This window comes from Zootoca vivipara, chromosome 1 (assembly GCF_965207765.1).
Source record: "Zootoca vivipara chromosome 1, rZooViv2.hap1.1, whole genome shotgun sequence".
NCBI classification, from domain to species: Eukaryota; Metazoa; Chordata; class Lepidosauria; order Squamata; family Lacertidae; genus Zootoca; species Zootoca vivipara.
The window spans coordinates 12,340,479-12,362,138 of record NC_142582.1 but is presented as its reverse complement, the minus strand read 5'-3'; the positions used below and the strand labels follow the sequence as shown (position 1 = coordinate 12,362,138).

Genomic DNA, 21,660 nt, shown 5'->3' with positions numbered 1-21,660 from the left:
GGCTTCATAGGCTTGACACTGAATGCGATCCTGGTTGATAATTTATACACTTAGAAACCAAAAGGGCAAGCTGCTGATATTTTAGGAACTTTGTTATGAACTGTAAGGAGGGTTGCTCACAGGATAATTCTTGGACTGATTCCCTTGTTCTTGGCAAGGTGGATGCCACCAATGGCTTCTCTTGTTTGCCCCTGCTCCTGTTTAAGGTGCAAGAAGCTACCAGCTGAAACTAACAGAAGATTTGGAGCAAGATCCCACCCATATGCTGATACCGCTCTGTCCTATGTCTCCCTTCTCATCTTAGCCCCAGTCCTGCCTCCAGTGCCTAGCTCAAAGCTAGATGCAGGTGAATCAAGGAAGTCAAATCTAGAGAAGACCGAAGTATTTATGACTGACAAACACAGTGAGGCAGGGAAAAGAGAGACACCTTCCTTGGACGGTGCACTCCTTGTCCACCCCAGTGTCAAAGTAATAGCAGAATCTGGGAAAGCTTTTTACCAGCTCCATGTAAAGCATGGGTAGGTAGGCAACCTAAGGCCCAGGGGCTGGATCCGGCCCAATCGCCTTCTAAATCCGGCCCGCGGACAGTCCGGGAATCAGCAGGTTTTTATATGAGTAGAATGTGCCTTTTTACTTAAAATGCATCTCTGGGTTATTTGTGGGGCATAGGAATTCATTATTATTTTCCCCTCCAAAATATTGTCCAGCCCCCTCACAATGTCTGCGGGACAGTGGACCGGCCCCCTGCTGAAAAAGTTTGCTGACCCCTGATCTAAAGCAATGCTCTTTGCTCTCCTTCTTGGGTTAAGATATTATTGTCACCACTTACAATTTAAGAAAGGATGGCAAGCGCAAGACACACGGAACTGTTGTAGGAAAACGCTTGGCGGCTAATGTTGAAATCAATACCTCACCTCCTAGGACTGCCAAGTTCCAAAAGCATTTTATATGAAACATTGTGTGGCCTGTACAGCTTTCCTTAACTGCTCCGGGTACAATGCAAGGTTCTGACCTATGAAACCCTGAATGGCCTGGGCCCTCCCAATCTAAAGACTGCCATTTCTTTTCTTAGTTAAATTTTAGAAAAGAAGACCCACCAGCTCCACTTCTAGGCCATGATCAAACAACAAGAGCAAGTAGAAACATTCTTGGCTCCTTTATCCCTCTTACACTGAAAAACACCTTCTCTTGGAGTTCATCAGAGCTTTGTCAGGGGCACCACAAGAAATTTTTGCCTGAACTGACATTAAAAATCATTAGGAAGAATAGTATCAGGACTATCTAGTACCCTTTTAAAATTATTATGACAGAAAAAGGATGTAGGTTGAAATTAACAAAATTTCTATAGTGCTTAAAAAAGGTAAAGGTAAAGGACCCCTCACAGTTAAGTCCAGTCGTAGATGACTTGGGGGTTGCGGCGCTCATCTCGCTTTACAGGCCGAGGGAGCCGGCTTGTCTGCAGTTTTTCCGGGTCATGTGGCCAGCATGACTAAGCCGCTTCTGGCACAATGGAACACCAAAGCCAGAGCAGTGCACAGAAACGCCGTTTACCTTCCTGCCGGAGTGGTACCTATTTATCTACTTGCACTTTTTGGCGTGCTTTCAAACTGCTAGGTTGGCAGGAGCTGGGACCGAGCAATGGGAGCTCACCCTGCTGCGGGGATTCGAACCGCTGACCTTCTGATCAGCAAGCCCAAGAGGCTCAGTGGTTTAGAGCACAGCGCCACCCGCAGGTATAGCAATCTTGCTGATGTCTACCGAGTGACCGTATTAGGAGTAAACTTACCAGTAAGATATCGGTCTAAAGGCATTACAGGTGCAATGTGAGGTGTGGCCTGAGTAAGGAGGACATTGAGGAGTTCCACCTTGAAATTTTTAAGCGTCAGCAGTGCTCTTGCAACAAGGCCGCCCATGGAATGACCTACTATTGCAACGCTACGTGGAGCAAACCCCTGGCCCTTAAAAAGAAAAAGGAAGCATAAGGAAGAAATTATTTGACATCAAACACACTGAGATTGTATGAAATCACAGGCACCCTCCTGCTTAATAGCTGATGTATTTGAATTCTGATGTACTTTATTGTCTTTCGCCAAAAATCAAGTTACTATAAAGACTAAGACTGCAATCCAAGTACGGTTATTTGGATTTTGAATCTAAATCAGTAAGACATTTCTGTAATGGGGGTGCTCAGCATAATAGTACAAACTGTACAAAGCAAATTTCTCATGTTAACACCAGATGACAATAAAAGGGTTTTTTTCAGAAATGCAAAACCCTAATGATGACTGTACCAACCAGCAGGCTGATAGAAAGGAGCAATGGGATCTGCAATAAACTGTTGCAATTTAGAGTGCTCCTTTCCAGGGTTCCACACCATACCTAGATGCTGCACGCCACACCCATACTCATTTTCTACTTTCTCCTCTCTCAACAGTCCACCAATGTTCCACTGATACCATATCAATAAGCATACAAAAATCCTCATGGTTGTATTTATGCAAATGTTGGAAGGCTTTGAGGCTGCGGATAGTGTGGGTGGTGCCAGTATGGATAGACAAGGGCCCAACTTTCAAAGGACCCAACTTTCAAATAATGCACTTTGCTACTGAATGTAGTCGAGAGAGAGAGAGAGAATTTCAAACACTGGGTTTCCCAAACTTGGGTCTCCAGCTGTTTTTGCACTACAACTTCCAACATCCCTGACCAGGAACAGTGGTCAGGGATGATGGGAACTGTAGTTCAAAAAACAGCTGGAGACCCAAGTTTGGGAAACACGGCCCTATACCAAAACATGGAGATACATAGATAGGTATCCCAACCATTAAACACAGAGCAACAGTATTTCTCTCCCAACCTGCAGCTGTCATATCCAATACAGTACAGCTAACAATTTGACAGAATTAAATAAGTGCATAATGCTTATCTCCATACCTTATACAATTTAAGAATTACTTTGATACACTCATGCACAAATCTAGTTTGCCTTTGTAGACTTCCACCATAGAGTGCAACAAGTTCCTCATTGAAGTTGACGCTGAAGACATCAAAATGATACTTGAAGTCAGCATCTTCTGCCTTTCTGAGTGCTATTGACCCAAGGGAACGTACTGAAAAAGCACACATGGATTATTAGCAGCAAGTAGTTTAATATCTCTAGATTTTGATGCTAGGGCAGATCACTAAAATTTGACCTCAGGGGACAGAAAAGATACAGATCTATTGTTAAAATGGAGTGGAATACACAACTGGTTGTAATTTGGCGTCACCAAACTCCATGCTAAAGAAACCCTGGCCTAACATACAATATGGAGGTATTACCTGAGAACGATATTATTTACACAAGGGGTTTTGGAACAGATCATGAAAAGGCCTGGCTGCTTCTGCATCTAAATTGTTCAACAATACAGAAGCATGGGAAGGGTGTTTCTCCACCACAGAGATCTGCACCATTCTCAAATGCATTCTCATACCCATTTCTTTTCATAACCCTATACTGATCTATTGTTGGTTTGATAAAAAACCACAACATAGCTGCTGATCGGCATTTACTTCCATGAAGTCAAGAACTAATGGCAAGAGGCTCTCGTCACAGCAGCTACTTCGGAAATTCTTATAAATAGTAGAGATTATTTATTTACTTATTTAGAAAAATCTCAAAGTGGTTTACAGCATATTAAAACAATCCAGAATCAAACATTTCTGAAGAAAGTCAAATATAGAGTATACAGTCAAAGCAACATAATTAACAGAAAACGAAAATATTATCTTAAAGAATTCAAAATAAAACATTACAAAGGAGGTCAACTACAGAATATGTATTTAAAACAAAGTTAACAAAAAGAAAAAAAACACTGCTAAATAAAGTCAAATATAAAATACACATTTAAAACAGCATAATTAACAGGGTGCTGGCCCATATTAAAACACAAACAGGTTCTTGGAAGACAGAGACAAATTCTAAAGACTTTAACCCTTAGCCAGAATGGGAGGGAGGCGGAATCCATGGTCAAGATTTAATTATTCCAGATTAGGAATGGTGCTTCCAAAAGTTTTTGGACTACAACTTCTATTACCCTGAGCTAGCATGGCCTATTGTCAGTGATAACTGCAACTGGAGAGCATCATGTTTGCTATTCCTGCCCTAGCTTTTATTACAGAAACTGAATTATGAGTGGAGAACACTCCTTGAATGTATATATGGATTATGAGGGCAAAAATAATACAAACAGTAAGGAATATAAATCTTAAGCCTTGCAGTATTTGAACCTGACTGGTAGATCTCTTGGTGATATGCAGTCAGAGCGTGGTCCAAGTTTATATTTGCCCATCCTCCAAATTGACTGCTATGGCCTCTTGGTTTCATATGGCACTTCTGAGACATCGCTATGTACATATCAACATAGTTGCTCATGGCCCTCTGGCACTGGAAGGTCAAGCCACTTACATTTATTACTGCACTGGTTGCAAAATTTGCCTTGGCTGCAAGTAAGTTGAGAGCTAGGCAACAAGACAAGTATCATAAGGAGGAGTGTGAGATGTGGAGTGCTTAATTTATGCAGGTGTGATTTTTGCATTTTTGTATGTTTGCTTTGTTGCTGTTGTTGTTCAGTTTTAAATCAATTATTTGTATTCTACGCATTGTGACCAATTGTGGCGGATTACAGCTTTTAGCAACAAATATTTCATTCATTCAATCATTCATTCAAGCCACTTACATAAACTAAACATAAGTCAAATACACAAAACTCCCATTTAAGTGGGGATTGCGTTCCGGGGTCACTGTGTGCTTGCGTGAAATCGGAAACCCATTGAAAAAGCCTGCAAACTCCCTGCCCTGCCCCTTTTAGTGACATCTTTATTATGTTTCTGGGTTCAGCACTGCGTGTGTTTGTGCAATTGCGTACACATTGGTCATGCCTAAAACAGGAGTTGCCTGTACCACTAATTTTAGTATTATGCTTGTAAAATACATTTCCCCAGTTCTCAGAGAAAATTCCATCTTTTGCAGGTTGACATCACATTCTGTTTCTCCAAATGGCTGTTGGGAGCATGATTCAGATGGGATTTGTTCATTTTCCAGATGTCCATATGGTATCTTCTGTGATTGTTTGAATAATCCTCTTTGACGCCTGTAGCACAGAGCTGGTTTGCCTAGCTCTCAATCTATTTAGAAGCCCAGGACTAAGGATCGCTTCCAGATAAATCTCTAAAACCTTGACACCACTTTCCTTGACAACTCTTTTACATACTTGATGCGCAATAAAATAAATGCCAATCAAGCTATAGTGTAAATATAGTGCTCAGTCTCAATATTTTTTGTTGATTTGTAGTTTTGATTGTTTTTAGCTTATCTTATGTGATTTTACATAATTTGGGTATTCTAACTGTTCACACGATGTCACATTTTACCCTAGGCTATTAAATGATGCAAATACATCAACAAAGAAGGTTGGTAATCCTGCTGACAATTAAATGTATACAAAGTATTCAGAATACATACGTCCACAAATACCTATGTTTCAAAAAAGGTAACATTCTACAGATCTTCATACATTTCCTGCTTTATGAAAGATTGTACTACACACATCAGTATTGCTTCAGATATAGCTTACCTTGTTTGTAACTCCCAGCATTGCCAGGGAGGAAGAGTACTGGAATCCCAGTTAAGAGCAGATTTCTATTTTCTTCTGCATAACTTCCTTCCCCATAAAGATAAAGCTCATATGCTGGATAACGCCTGGATACTTTCCTAGGAAGCTTTACTTTCTGTAAAATACAATTATGCATATAATTATAATTCTAAAATACAATTATTCATAAATAATATTTTATGTAATAATTAATTGTTCAAATTTGAAATGTACATATTAAGTACAGAAATGGGTAACTACAAAAGGAGGTAGCTGGGCAACTTCAAGCTGGGGTGTATTTGTATTCAGCAGAGTCAGCTTGGGGAGTTTTGAAATGATGCAGATGCTTTTTCATCACCCTAAATCAGGCATGTCCAACAGGTAGATCGTGATCTACCGGTAGATCACTGGACATCTGCGGTAGATCCCTGGTAGATCATTGGCTTCCCCCAAAGAAGCTGAACTGTGGCTCCCCTAAAAAAAGCTCAACATTTTACCTCCTCCCTGAAAAACTCAACAACTTTGACCTGAACCCCCTTCCTAAAAAAAGCTCAACAATTTTGACCGGAACTCAAAAAAAGGGGGGGGTAGACCACTGCCAGGTTTTAACTCTGTGAGTAGATCGCAGTCTCTTGGGAGTTGGCCACCTCTGCCCTAAATGATCTTGCTCTCAACCCCTCCATCCCATTTCAGCTCAACTACACACATTAGAAGCCAGGAAAGGTCTTTCCACCAACATCAGTTTATCCAACAGTTTCATTGCAGTACCTATCTTGATGAAAAGAAATGACTTTCTGGTTCTCTTATGTAGGAAATCTAGGTACAAGCCCCATTTCAACCCCATGACTCCTGGACCAGCAAATCACTTCTATTTATATCTCAGTCTGTGTGTGTGTGTGTGTGTGTGTGTGTGTGTGCGCGCACACACGCACACACACAGAGAGGGGGGGGGTATGTATATAAGAAATACAGGTGGCCTACATAGAAGTTGTTGCAGCAATGAGTGAAGTAAAAATCCAAAAGCATTTTGCATGCCAGAAGGAATACAAAAAAATGTTGACTTTGAGAATGTCTGACTAACTTAATAGGCTTACATCATAATGAATAAAATGTCAGGGAAGGTGACACTGAATTCATTTAAAATTTGCTGTTTTGGCACCAGTCAACTGCATATACGTCATCAGCTAGATAAATATCAGCCAACACATGAATTGCAGATGAATGCAAACACTTGTAACAAATCAGGATTCAGCCTTTCAGCTTCTTCTTGCAATAAAAGCACATCATAACATAGCAGCTAGCTTGAAAGACATTTGCTCTAAAAATGCTGAAGGTTACCGCCAAACCCTGAATTTTATAGACTATAAAAGGGTAACGGCGATATGTGTGTGAAAAGCAAAGTAATAATCCTCTCAACAATTTAGGTCAGGGCCCGCAAACCTTTTTGGACGAGTGAATGCAGTTTGAATTTTGAGAGTGCTGGAGGCACCAGTTACAAAATGGGTGCCAAGGGAGGCATGGCACAACACAAAATTAGATACACTTTCCCCAGAATTGCATTCCCATATGAGAAAAGGCTTAACCTGCTGATTTTCAGCCTAGGAAATTCAAAGCAGAAAAGCTACATTAAAGGGGAATGAGAAAAGCAGTTCTTCGGAACACAGGGGGCTTCTATTGCCTAGTGTCAGAACAGCTTACCGATCACAGCCCTGACTTCATTCATTGCTTAAAAATACTGCCAGGGGGAAGCAGCCAGGCTTGCTCATTTCACAGTAATCACACAGAAAGGTATCTGCACATCTTGCTCCATAACATGCTTTCTAGGAGGGCTAGAAACTTACTTTTTTAAAATGAAAGCTCAGAGTAAGAGCCTAGGGATGCCAACAAAAGCCTTCTCAGGCACCTCGGTGCTTGCCAAGTTAGTGTCCCCTGGTTTAGCTGCACACATTCTTACATGTGCTTAAACAGAGTCTGGTTTATTTCTGCCCCTGGCCAGGGAACCACTATATGGCATTTTGCCTTTGTAAAGGTAAAGGGTAAAGGGACCCCTGACCATTAGGTCCAGCCGTGACCAACTCTGGGGTTGCGGCACTCATCTCGCGTTATTGGCAGAGGGAGCCGGTGTACAGCTTCCAGGTCATGTGGCCAGCATGACAAAGCCGCTTCTGGTGAACCAGAGCAGCGCACGGAAACGCCGTTTACCTTCCCGCCGGAGCGGTCCCTATTTATCTACTTGCACTTTGATGTGCTTTCGAACTGCTAGGTGGGCAGGAGCTGGGACCGAGCAACGGGAGCTCACCCCGTTGCAGGGATTCGAACCGCCAACCTTCTGATCAGCAAGCCCTAGACTCTGTGGTTTAACCCACAGCGCCACCTAGTGCAAAAGGGCTGAGAAACCTTTCCAAACTAAACCACCCCTGCTTATACTTTCATGGCTTCTGAAAAGAGAATTTAAGCACATACTCATTTCTACCCTACCTTTCTACAAAAATATTCAAGGAGATTTCCAATCAAAGTGGTAAAATAGGAAAGAAAACAAAGGTTAAAAAGACTGAAATGTTAGCAACAGCAGTCACCCAAGTTAATGACAAAATTCTCAGAAAGCTCACTGAAATTGCCCTGTGCTGTTCACCTAAAGGCAAGCAGTAACAGGGCCAGCCAGGTGTGCCTCTCATTGGAAGCTATTATAGAATTTAGGGGTCACTGCTGAGAAAGGCTTCTTAGGTAGCTGCCAACTGTAATTCTCACTGCAGGGAGACCTCAGGAAGGAACTCCAAAGTAAGTTTCTGGACACGTTTGCATGGGAAAAAGCAATGTGATTCCTGAGATGTTCTACAGAGCTAGTTAAGAGTAACATAAGCGTTTTAGCCAGAAGAAATGAGTTACGTATATCTGGCTAGGCTCCTAAGACTCAGGATAGAATTACAAGGCCACGACAGGTTATCTAAGCCAGAGGTAGGCAGAAGATTAGGCAGAATCTAATGGTTGGCCACTGACCAGTTTCTGAGTGTCTCACAAAGAATGCTGGACTAGCTGAACCACAGTTCTTAACCAAGAGTTCAAGCTCATATAACACATGCTATGGCTTAAGATATTCTGACAGCACCTCTTGCATTTAAAACACATTGGTTAAACATGAAGATTCTAACAAATCGAAAAGGTAGACTGCACACAAATAACCAAACCCCAACCTAATTGATTCCTTTTTCTTCTTATTTCAACCATAGGGGTAAAGGGACCCCTGACTGTTAGGGCTAGTCACAAATGACTCTGGGATAGCGGCGCTCATCTTGCTTTACTGGCCGAGGGAGCCAGCGTACAGCTTCCAGGTCATGTGGCCAGCATGACTAAGCTGCTTCTGGCAAACCACAGCAGCACACAGAAACGCCGTTTACCTTCCCACCGGAAGCACTTTGATGTGCTTTCGAACTGCTAGGTGGGCAGGAGCAGGGACCAAGCAATGGGAGCTCACCCCATCGCAGGGATTCGAACCACCGACCTTCTGATCGGCAAGCCCTAGGCTCTGTGGTTTAGACCACAGCGCCACCCGCATCCTTTATAAGTTTATATCATATAAAGTAGCAAAAGTTTACTCTAAAAATCATAGAAATCAAACTGTTTAGAATACCAATGTAACTGTCCAATGAAAGATTAATCCATAGGCTATTGTTTTGTTCCTGATTTGAACTTGCACATATGGATGTGTTATATGTATATATGCACACATGTACTTGCCATCTGCAAACATTACCAAACAGCAACTGTTACACTGCTGTATTTAGAACACAGTTCTTACTCTAATATCTAAGTAACTGCTAAGATCCATTGAGAGGATTTGAAGTGGAAATAAGGTCTCCTTCCTTTACTGTACAAGGAATTCATGTACTATACTGGTGCATGTTCGCTGTACATGTCCGTTTTAGCCTCAGGTGGGACAGATATGAAAGGTGCTTGTCTTATAGTGAAATCCTAACCATATATTCTCAGAAGTGGCATTTGTTCCTAGAGTAGGTGGGGTTAGGATTGTAGCTGTAGTTGCTACCTTTTTAAGGAATTCTAGCTAGAACCTCTTAAACCTGCTAAAGCCTTACAATGTCTAAAATCCAGGTGTTTTATAGGTCCACCTCAAACAAAGGTGATTATCTGAGTCTTTATTCTGGGTGCCCCCATCTTCTGAAGTGCAGTGGGTAGTGACCAAAGAGAGGGCTTTTTAAATATAATGGCACATTGCTTCTGGAATGTCCTTACATTTTTCCATGACCTGGAAAAGAACTTATTTTCCCTGACTACTTAAATATTTTTAATTGGAATGTGATTCTCTCCTTGACTGACTGATTTTGTTTTTCCTCTTATCTCTTTGCTTTTTTTATTGCTTGTATTGGTTTCTATCCTTTGGAAGGCGCCCTGAAATTCTGGGGTATAAATTTAATGATAGCTAAAGAAAATAAGCGAAAACCCTGTGGTACTTCGGCTATATTTATTGGCTTTCAAATATAAAAGCTTAGCTGTCAGGGGGACTCCCTACAGGGAGCCTCCCCCCATCATCCTGACCAGCACAGCACTTTGCACAGCGACAGGGGGAAGCGGAATGGAGGAGGGAAGGCTCAGCGAGGCATCAGAGCCCCTGCACCACTCTGACCAACAAGTGGAGGAGGGATGGCTCAGGGAGACGTTGGAGCCCAGGCACTGCCCCAGCCAGCCAGGGGAGGAAGGGGCACCGCTCCTTCCAGCACCCAGTGTGAGGCGCGCCCCCAAACGCAGGGCGAAGGGGCGGCGTTTCGGGGTGCCCAGGTTATTATGCTGGTCCCGAAGCAGACGGGCGCCGTTGCCGGGTTTTGAGAGTGACTAGGAGGTCATGTTTTCTGCTATCTCTGCACTGTAAATAGTATGCACAATAAAACCTTTAAGGACACAACAGACTGGAGGGTCTTTACTCGGGAGTAGCCACAACAACTCCCTGACATTACCCATCTGCGCTTTTTCAGACAGAGAAGCCCCTGCAAGGTTCAGATTGTCCCATTTGGTTTCCATGTCTGCCACTTCCACATCTGATACTAAATATTTTATTTGCAAAATAAGCTAAGAGATAAAGAAGGAGTAGTGCAAATGCCAAGCAGATTGGGCTTTTACCCGAAAAGCATCATGAAAGGAGGCCAAAAACGAGATGCATAACAAAACAGCTTCAACGTAAAACTGTTATGGGGGAAACAAAAACATGCAGCAGCTTTCCTGATTGCAGTGCAGAATTGAAAGTACGGTACAGTAAACTGCACAGAACCTGAGAGCTGACCCGGCAGTACCTGGTTTGGCAAGCCAGGTGGGCCAATGCACAGCATTACCTGTGCAGTTGGTGAACAGAATTTAGTTGCTTTACTTTTACATCTTTCAGGCTTGGATTCCCCCAAATTATGGCTTTCTCCATAAGATTTTATTGCTTATATTTGGTATGCTGCATTTATTGTGCTCAGTTGTATCACTAGAGCAGGGTTGAGAAACCTCAGGGTCTGGATCTCTCCTGAGCCACACCCCAGTGTCACACACACACACACACACACACACGTATTTACACCCTCCATGATTGCTTTAGCTTGGCTGGAAGGTGACCTTGAACTCTGTTAATGATTTGCTTGCCTAGCGGAAGGATTGAGTGGGGTGTGTGAGTGTTATTAGAAATTACCCTTCCGGACGCAGGTGATGCTGCCAGAAGCAGCTTTGTCATGCTGGCCACATGACCCGGAAGCTGTCTGCGGACAAACGCCGGCTCCCTCGGCCTATAGAGCGAGATGAGTGCCACAACCCCAGAGTCGGCCCCTTTACCTTTAATCTTGTGGCATGAAATAAATGTTACACTTTGCTCATAATCTTAAACCTGGGACCTCCCCCCCCCCCCCGTTTTGTAGTGCTTTGAAATTATAAAGCTTATCTCATGCCAAGGGTATAACTGTAAAGGCTAATTGCTGGAGAGCTTACCTTCATTAAACAAAACCATTCAGGTGATTAGGCTGTACAAACATACACAATGCTACAAAAGGGGAATACTACTGATATCTCAAAAGCTGAAGTGTCTAATTTCATTTGCATCAGAACAAAGGGGGGGCAGTGTTTGCTAGGAACTCCATTTGGTGTGAAAGGTACTCACCCTTTACCCTTAAAATGCAAGTTCAGTAAATTGTTCACTCTTTATCTTGATTTAATAACTCTTCTCTAGAAACTTCGCCTAACCTGGGTATTTTGTGTGTTACAAGCACCTTTAGACTCTGTAGTTTAAGGAAGTAAATTCCCTCGTAAAACTGTTTATCTTGTTGTTGTTTAGTTGTTTAGTCGTGTCCGACTCTTCGTGACCCCATGGACCATAGCACGCCAGGCACTCCTGTCTTCCACTGCCTCCCGCAGTTTGGTCAAACTCATGTTCGTAGCTTCAAGAACACTGTCCAACCATCTCGTCCTCTGTCGTCCCCTTCTCCTAGTGCCCTCCATCTTTCCCAACATCAAGGTCTTTTCCAAGGATTCTTCTCTTCTCATGAGGTGGCCAAAGTATTGGAGCCTCAGCTTCACGATCTGTCCTTCCAGTGAGCACTCAGGGCTGATTTCCTTAAGAATGGATATCTTAAGAATGGATATCTGTTTATCTTAAGGTTTGTTAAAGGCTTCTATATAAAGTTGGTACTTTTATCCAAAAAAGTACAAATCTTGCTATGAACCCTGTACAGTGTTACCTCTACTTACAAATAACTCTACTTACAAATAACTCTACTTATGAACGGAGCTCAATCCGCCATCTTGGATGCGGTTTAGATAGGATTTTTTCTACTTACGAATTTTTGGATAGGGTTGCTTCGACTTACGAATTTTTTCTCCCAATGCATTCCTATGGGATTCAACTTACAATTTTTTTCGACTTACAAATGTGTGTTCGGAACGCATTAAATTCGTAACTAGAGGTACCACTGTATTTAGAGGATTGGAGTAGGTGACCACAGGGTCCCTTCCAACTCTCCCCAGTTATAGCTATGTAGAAGACAATGTGTCTGCAAGCATTGGAGAGCCAGTGTGGTGTAGTGGTTAAGAGCGGTAGACTTGTAATCTGGGAAACTAGGTTCATGTCTCCGCTCCTCCACATGCAGCTGCTGGGTGACCTTGGGCTAGTCGCACTTTTCTGAAGTCTCTCAGCCCCACCCACCTCACAGGGTGTTTGTTGTGGGGGAGGAGCGGAAAGAGATTGTTAGCCGCTTTGAGACTCCTTCGGGTAGTGATAAAGCGGGATATCAAATCCAAATCCTTCTTGGAGGGTAATTTTCAAATTCTAGTGTGGTGATGGGTTGAAATTCAGCTCAGCTTTGTTTTTTGGTACAGAAAGACAGGAAGATAACAAGCATTTGAGTGATTATCTAACAGTTTTTACCATTTTGTCTATTATTTTAAAAAAGGAGACTTCAAATTCCATCCAAAGTTTAAGCACATACAAATTCATAACCAAGTAGATGGTCTGCAAATGGTAAGGCTGAAATTACTGAGAATAGTTACAGGTAGGTAGCCGTGTTGGTCTGACGTAGTCGAAACAAAATAAAAAAATTCCTTCCAGCAGCACCTTAGAGATCAACTAAGGTGGTCTCTAAGGTGCTGCTGGAAGGATTTTTTTTATTTTGTTTCGATTACTGAGAATGTTAAAGATCTTATGAATTCTGGCTCTCTGGCCATTTTTACCCACATAAGTAGAGCAACATTGTTTTAGGTTGCATTGTTTTTCGGTTTCGTATCCTTTTTTACAATATTTTACGGGATGTCAAACTGATAAAATTTTACTTTTGTATTATGGTTGCTTTAAAACACAAATTAGTGTTGAATGCCAAGAGTATTTTGAAAATAATGATGGGACTACTTTTCAGGCTACTGAATGGGGAAAATGTAAGGCCTATTATTTGAGGTAAGGTTTTATAGCGTAAGCTTCTCATAAGAAATGAATTAGAATTTCGCAAGAAGAAAATTTGGAGAAAATCGTGAAATATATTTTAAGACAATTTGGAGCACCCCATTCTTTGGGTCTACATTGAAGGTTGCAACACAGTAAATATGAATTGGATAATCTACGTTCTGCTAGAGCTGAATTTACTCTGGTATTTTTGCACCACAGCTATTGGGAGAGTGGCCAGAGGCAGGGTAAAATTTTGTCTTATTGCTTAAAGCAAAGTCAGAAATTTATTCCTTTGATTATTGGTGGGTATAATATGGTATAGACAACATCGAAAGTAATAAATTTACATTTCCCAAAGTATTATTCTAAATTATAAAAGAAAGTTAAGGGTCCTATGAGCTGTGACGTTGAATTTTCTCCCCCCCTGCAGCTGGTTCTCCATCAGTTGTTAGATTTCTCAAAATGAAATTCTCACAAAACAGGTCAAAGAAATTAGGGATGTTACTTATGATGTCTGGGAAAGTCCCTGGGCAAGATGGTTTTTCTGTACAAGACTATTTGTTAGACCCTAAGCTTCTCAGGTTTTAGGGGCTTTTGACTCAGATACTCTGTTAACCTCAATATCTTATTTCTGTTATTGCTGAGAACTTGCTATAGCATTCCAGCACCCATGTGCTGAGCAGGACTTGCCCAGTAAGCTTTTGGGAGGCAATGCCCACTTGGTGTGCCAGCTCCAGAAGGTAAGGATGCTTGTGCGGGGGCGGTTAGAGTATACACGGTTTTGCATATACATGCAATCGCTGCACAAGATGTGATCATATTGCACACCTAAAAGTAGTTGTAACAATTTCTCTCCCTCCGACCCAGCAACTGTGCTCACTAAAATCACAGCAATGTGAAAGTTAAGGATCAGCCTTTTCTATATTAAAACAGCTGTTATCTTTTACTTTATTTCAGTACATCCACTATTTGAAGGGTTTTAGGAATGCAGAGATAAAGAACAATACGCTTAAACCATCAGATAACCAGTCTCCGCTCCCCTCCATTTCAAACATGCAGCAAATACTGTATTTAATTTATGGTTGGCACTCCCACACCCATTGTACATGAAACCTAGCTATTATTGCACTGAATATCCTGAGGATAAAACAGATTTCAACACCCAAATTGCAACCCAAGTCAGGTGCAGAAAACTGTGTGGGTGTCCTTTCTCAAGCCTATTAAAATTCTCATGCTTCTCCCTACTCTGTGCTGAAGCTGGTTCCCTGCCCCCGAATCCTTATTGAAACAGAGGTATGTAAGCAGACAGAATGGAAACCTAATGGGTGACCTCTTGTGCCTAATATGACCCAATTAATAGAAGATTGCTGTGGAGGAGAAAATGTTGGCAGGTTCAGCTTTTCTCGTGCTTGCCATGTTATGCAATAACAAGCTGCAAAATTCTCTCTTTTCAAGGTTCAGGAGTACTATCATTTACAGCAACTGTCTCCATTGGTTCTAGTTACGGGTAGGTAGCCGTGTTGGTCTGAGTCGAAGCAAAATAAAAAAATTCCTTCAGTAGCACCTTAAAGACCAACTAAGTTTTTATTTTGGTATGAGCTTTCGTGTGCATGCACACTTCTTCAGATACACTTGAAACAGAAGAGCCAGACCCTTATGTATATACAGAGGGTGGTGGGGGTGGGTGGGAATGGGTGATGGGCTGATAGGAGTGGATGTTCACCTGGGATGAACAAAGACATAGGATTCTTATCTCATTATGCATGATCAAGCTTTCTTTAGCGCCTCAGCCCTTGCTTTTTGCCCGCAGGACCAATTGCAGTCATCAGCAGTCGTTAACAGCCATCAACAGGTTCACCACTCCCATCAGCCCATCACCCATTCCCACCCACCCCCACCACCCTCTGAATATACATAAGGGTCTGGTCTTTAAGGTGCTACTGAAGGAATTTTTTTATTTTGTCTCCATTGGGTAGATCTTGGTCCACAAATGGTGATCTTACCTACAGCAGGTCAGATTGCTAGCACCACAGCCATTTTCTGAAGACAGAAGGGGGAGAGACTGGGAGAGATGGGCTGATCTAGATACTGTATTAATGAATGATGGTCTTGTTTCCACATAACGGTAAGCCAGGATTTTTGCGACAGAACAGCACGCTAACTTGGGATGCCTGATGGCTTGTGATTTGCTCCTCTGCTGGAGCAAGCAACAAGATATCTGAATCGGAATCACAGTTTGCTTCTCCCCAACAAAACGCAATGAGGAAGTCAACGTGAAGGCTGCTCACTTGCTAACCATTGTCTGCTAGGGAGAAACAAAGCACGACCCCAGTTTGCGCGTAACAGCAAGTCGAGGCTTCATGGCTCACAGCTCCTGCCTGCACTAAAGAAAGGGGGAAAGAGCAAAGCAGAAGCAATCAAGGAAATGGCACTTAGCACACAGCTGAAAAGCCATTAACTGTAGTTTATCTCTGTGTGAAAACTGGCACAATATTTTACCATGGCTTTGTATCATAATTTATGGGCCACTCTACATTATACAACGGTTACCAGTCTGGCATCTATGTTCTACCTTCACTGCCAGAGGCAATATAACTCTGTATACCAAGTTGCTGAGAATCACAAGTGGAGAGAGAGCGCTGTTACACTTAGCTTCTGCTTACAGACTTCCCAGAGGCATCCGTTTGGCTGCTGTGAGAACAGGAAGCAAGACTAGATGGGTGTGGCGCCTGAAAGAAGTCTTCAACAAACACTGGGAACCTAACCATATTGGGGCTGCTTCAATTCTAAATGAAAGAGAATGCCATGGGGCACAACAGACGTGTCATGCTTTGTCAAGAAGCTGCCGCAGAGAAAAACGCGGCGGCAGCAATTTGTACGAGCTGTATCTTCTGCACTAAATTCAAGTGCAGCCCCACATATTATAATACGGTATTTTTCGCTCCATAGGACGCACCTAGTTTTTTAGACGAGAACAAAAAAAAAATATTTTGCTTTCTTGAATTGTCCTAGGCATAGCAGCCAACTCCTAGAGGCCTAGGTGCCTCCCCCCTCCCAATTGAATATTTGAGGAAGCTTCTTTTGCAAAGGGGGAAAGCTCCATTTTTTTAAGGATCAGCTCAAAGTTGTGCAGCTTTTTTTGCAAATGGGAAAAGCCCCCTTTTGGGGTGTCAGCTCAGAGTTGTACATCTTTTTTGCAAAGGGGGAAAGCTCCATTTTTAGGATCAGCTCAAAGTTGCTGAGTTTCCTTGCAAAGGGAAAAAAATCCTGTTTTTATGGGGTTCAACTCACAGTTCAGCAGCTTCTCTAGGAAGGGGACCCATTTCTACAGTTTCCAGACAGATAATCTAATCAGCCAGTCACATGTCTCCCTCTGCAGACAACAACTGAGGCCTAGGCAAGGGGCCGGGAAGGGAGCTAGCTCTCTTATCTCCCTCCCCGATCTCTTGCAATCAGCTGCTGTGCGGGTTCCTTTCAACGCGCTCATTCCCTCTTGTTAGCCTTTAACTCTTTATTATTATTATTTTAAAAAAGCACGATCTGCCTTTAGACCCTGGGCAATTCAGCTCCAGGGACCATGCATTCACTCCATAAGACGCACAGACATTTCCTCTTACTTTTTAGGAGGAAAAAGGTGCATTTTATGGAACAAAAAATAAGGTAATCAGCTCTAGAGTTTACCCAGGTATGTACTCTGTCATGTAACACTCATAAAATGGTCTATCAGCCAAAGCTGGTAAAAGGCACTCCAAGAAACTTGAGTCTACAGTGACAATGCTGGTTGAAGGAGCACCCTTCAAGCAATTTGCACCTGTTACTTCAGAGGAAGTGCAACCAGAACAGGCAACTGACCAATTTCCCAAACCTGGAATCCACTCACCCACAGGAGGGCCCTATGATTCAGTTCCAGTTTGTTGGCTCTCATTCAGTCCATTATGGGTCCAGACCCTGGTTCAGGACCTGTACAGCACCTCCAGATTCAGATATCGCAGAGAAGCAGAGTTGTGTGTCATTAGCATACAGACAACAATGTGCTTCAAATTCCCTAAGTGGCTTCATGTAGTTGTTAAATAGCAATGCCATGCAGCACTAACCATCAGTAGTAACCATCTCAGGATGCAACTGGGTGTGAAAAAAGGTGGTCGTTTTGAGCCAACACCGGAAAAGCCTGTTGTACCAGAAGTAGAATGCTGGAGTACACTCTGGGAGCAAAGAATATGCTTTTAGCAACATTCATACCTTTAAGAACCTTGCACCCTCATAATCAAGGAAGCTACAAAGTGGTGAATGCAGCATTCAGTTTCTGGTTGGAGAGATGGCAGGGTTCAATAAAACCTTGGAGACATGTTGTCTGGGAACTGTGGCAGATGGAGCCTGCTGTCTTTTCACAGACAGAAGCAATTTGTTGGAGACAACTCCATGTGTTGAATTTAACAACCTTGGAACAGGTTACAAAGGTGAATTTTGGTAATAAAATAAAATAAAATAACCCATCCAAACTACACTCCAAACAGAGTAGATCGACACACACTTGTGTGCAAAATAAGAAGGCCCCATGTTTACTTTGAAGTACCACTGAGTTCAATGAAACTTACAAGCAAGAGCTTTCAGGGATGGAGCCTTGCAGTGCAAATCGAAACACTTTGAAGAAAATCTCTGACACACCCATGAATGTGGTGGATGGTTGGTGGAAAGATCCTGAGTGAGACACAAGGAAGTGAAGATCTCCCAGGGTGAGAGGTTGGGAGGAGCTATCACTTTCTGTACGTGACATTGGTTAACAGCTACCTTTGAGAGAGGGCTCTGTTTCCTCTTTCTTTCTTGGTTCTTGTTTTTATTTTAGATTAGTTTCTTTTAGTATATTATTGTATGATGAAAAAGCTTTAATAAAAGATTATGAAGAGGAAGAGGAAAATATTGGTGGGTTTAGCACCCTGGAATCAAGACTAACAAGCATTTTTAGGACTCCAACCTGAATGTGTGTTTCGGGCTGCGATCCAATACATGCATCCTAGGGAGAAAGTCCCCATTGAAATCAATGGAGCCCACTTCTAAACAGTCGTGTCTGGGATTGTGGCAACTGAGACCGTACCAAATCAACGAGAGGATATATTCAAAGTGTGGAATAAAAAGAAAGGCGTGCCACAAAAATGCAAGAAGGTTAATACATAGCCAGTACCACCTTAGTACTTCTCATGATAAGAATCAAAGAATTGTAGAGTTGGAAGGAACCCCAAAGGTCATCTAGTCCAACCCCATGCAATGCAGGAATCGCAACTAGAAAGAATAATGGAACTGAATGGAAATCACCCTGGTGGGCTGTAACTTGAACTGGCTATCTTTTGCCTGCCCTCTGCCTTCAAATTATCTTGTAGACCAGACATCCCCAAACTGCGGCCCTCCAGATGTTTTGGCCTACAACTTCCATGGTCCCTAGCTAACAGGACCAGTGGTCAGGGATGATGGGAATTGTAGTCCAAAACATCTGGAGGGCCGAAGTTTGGGGATGCCTGTTGTAGACTGTACTTGGTAACTAAATCTGCATGTGTTGACCTTTATGTAAGATGTGAAGAAGTCAGGGTATGCCTGAATGCCTTTCAGGACATGAGGCTGGAACCAGACTTGTAGCAAGGTCGCCAGAGCTCATCAAGAAGGGCACCCTGTCATATTTCCGTTAGGTCCATCTTTATACTTATGCTATGATCTGCAGAGATAAACCATACAATAACTTCAGATTGACACAAACACACACACACACACACACTTGTTCACAGTTCCCCTGGATGTTAAGATTCATGTTCCTTGCACAAAAATGCAAGAAGACAGTGGCATCTTAGTACTTCTCATAATAATTATAAGAATAGTAATACGAAAGGTACGCCAAAAATTGGGGGGAAAGGTTGATGTATAGACAGTGGAGTCTTAGGGCTTCTAACAACAACAACAACAACAACAACAGGAAAGGCATGCCAAAAAACGGGGGGGAAATTTTGTACAGACAGTGGCACCGTAGTGCTTCTCAAAATCATAATAATAAGGTGTGCCCCCCAAATGCAGGAAGGTTGGTATACAGAGAGTGGCATCTTACTACTACTAATAATAATATTAATAATAATAATAGGAAAGGCACGCCACAAAATGGAAAAAAGTTGATGTACAGACAGAGACATCTTGCTGCTTCTCATAATAATAAAGTGTGCCCCCTAAATGCAGGAAGGTTGGTATACAGACAGTGGCATCTTAGTACTTCTCTCACAGGAACAGAGAGGCTAGTGCATGCTTACAAATTACTATTACAGTATTATTACTACTACTACTACTACTCAGCTCACTCTGGGCTGGCTTACAGTACATATGCGAACATAGTAAAACATCAAACATTAAAAAGCTCCCGACACAGGGGGGCTGCCTTCTAAAAAGTCAGATCGTTTCTCTTGCCCAGTTCTCCGCCCCAGAGTGGATGGGGAAACCCAGCCAGATGGGCGGGCGGGGTATAAATGACAAAATCATCATTATTATTATTAATTATTATTATGGAAGAAGGCGGTGAAAGGCGTCAACGGAGGTCCTGCCTGCCTCCCCCCCCCCCTGCCCTGAAACCGTCCAGGGTCTTGTTCCCAGAGAAGCACCGGCCGCCCTTTCTGAGAAGAAAGCGACCCCTCCCCCCAAAAAACCCGCTAACCGGCACCGCCGCTCCCTTCCCCCCCCCCCCGCGACCGGCCCCTCACCAAATACTCGGGGTACTCGAACATGTAGGTCATGCTGCACCGGTTCTCCTCGTACTGGAAGAGCACGTCCCGGACGCCCAGCAGGACGAGCGCCGCCAGAGCCCCGTAAAAGACCGCCGCGGCTCCAGGGACCTTGCCCGCCTCCAGCCACATGCCTGCCGCCCGCTGCGTCTCCGCTCGCCGGGTCTCCCTCTTCTTCCTTCCCCCCCGGTTCGCCTCACTGGGCTACACACAGACGCCCCGCGTGGGGGCGGGGCAAAGCTCTTTTTTTGGCGGAGGGGCGGGTCCAGGGGTGGGGCTTCGAAGCGTGAAGGGAAAGCGGGTGGGGAAAGGCGGGTGGGGTGGGCCCGTCGCCATGTTTGGAAGGTCGACAGAGGGCCGGGTTCCGGCTTAGGCGCCATGTTGGGATTCCCGGAGGACGGGCAATACTGGCAGTGGGAGCGGAGAAGGGGGGTGGAATGACAGCTTCTTGGCAGGGTCGGCGTTTAAAGGGGCCGCGCTTATATATATCCCGCCAGGATAGGAAGCAGGGCCGGATTTAGGTTTGATGAGGCCCTCAGCTACTGAAGGTCATGGGGCCCTTTATATGTCCAGCTGTCCTATGTCAACAACAAATTGTCGCTGATTTTTGTGTTGGATATAGGATATATGGTAATTTATGGACCTAGGTATCTAAAGCCATATGCACATAACAAAATATGTATTTTATCAAAGTAACTGTTGAACTGAAATACAATTAAGAAGTTTATTAATAGTGAAATATTAAGCTCTAACATGATTTTTTATTCATAACAAACTTAATAATGTAAACACATTGGCATTTGGCAATAACAAAAGTTCCTTTAGAAACACAAATTACAAAGACTCATAATCCAGTCTCTACAAACTTGCTACAACATGAAATAATAATAGCAAACTAGTGATATTTAAGGGAGCAGGCTAGCTGGCAGGGCCCATTACTTACATCATAGGAGCCTACACAACACAAAACACTGTTGCTGTATGTAGGTTTAATTTTATTTTTATATTTTGGAAATGTACACCATTTTTTCCCCTTTAATTTTTTTGGGGTCCCCCAAGAGAGTGGGGCCCTAAGCTATAGCTTGCTAGCTTATATGTAAATCTGGCACTCGCAGGAGCACTTCATTATAATGTCATCATAAGCTTTGGGTGTTGTTTTACCTGGGGGGGGGGGAATGCAAGTGTGCAATTCTACTCAATCAAAGAACAGCTCGCCAAAATAAGAAGCAAGCATTAAAAGTGTGGGGGGATCGGGCAAACCCAGATGATCCTATATGTATGTATGGCACCTTCTGTGAAAACAAAAATGGGGAGGACCGGGGGTGCAGAGGGACAACTGCCCCCCAGTTAAGTAAATAAATAAAAATCC

General features: G+C 43.0%; 1 protein-coding gene across 1 annotated transcript in view; it reads right to left on the bottom strand.

Moving 5' to 3' along the window:
* PGAP1 (post-GPI attachment to proteins inositol deacylase 1) overlaps window positions 1–20,521 on the bottom strand; it is a 48,058-nt gene extending 27,537 nt beyond the window's left edge. Inside the window, exons 1-4 of the mRNA XM_060281504.2 lie at window positions 20,271–20,521; window positions 5,613–5,766; window positions 2,932–3,107; window positions 1,787–1,958 (exon numbers count right to left, since the gene is read on the bottom strand). Coding sequence (XP_060137487.1) covers window positions 1,787–1,958; window positions 2,932–3,107; window positions 5,613–5,766; window positions 20,271–20,423 — 655 coding nt within the window. The 5' untranslated portion in view covers window positions 20,424–20,521. The remainder of the gene's footprint in view (window positions 1–1,786; window positions 1,959–2,931; window positions 3,108–5,612; window positions 5,767–20,270) is intronic.
* Between the last annotated feature and the right edge of the window lie 1,139 nt (window positions 20,522–21,660).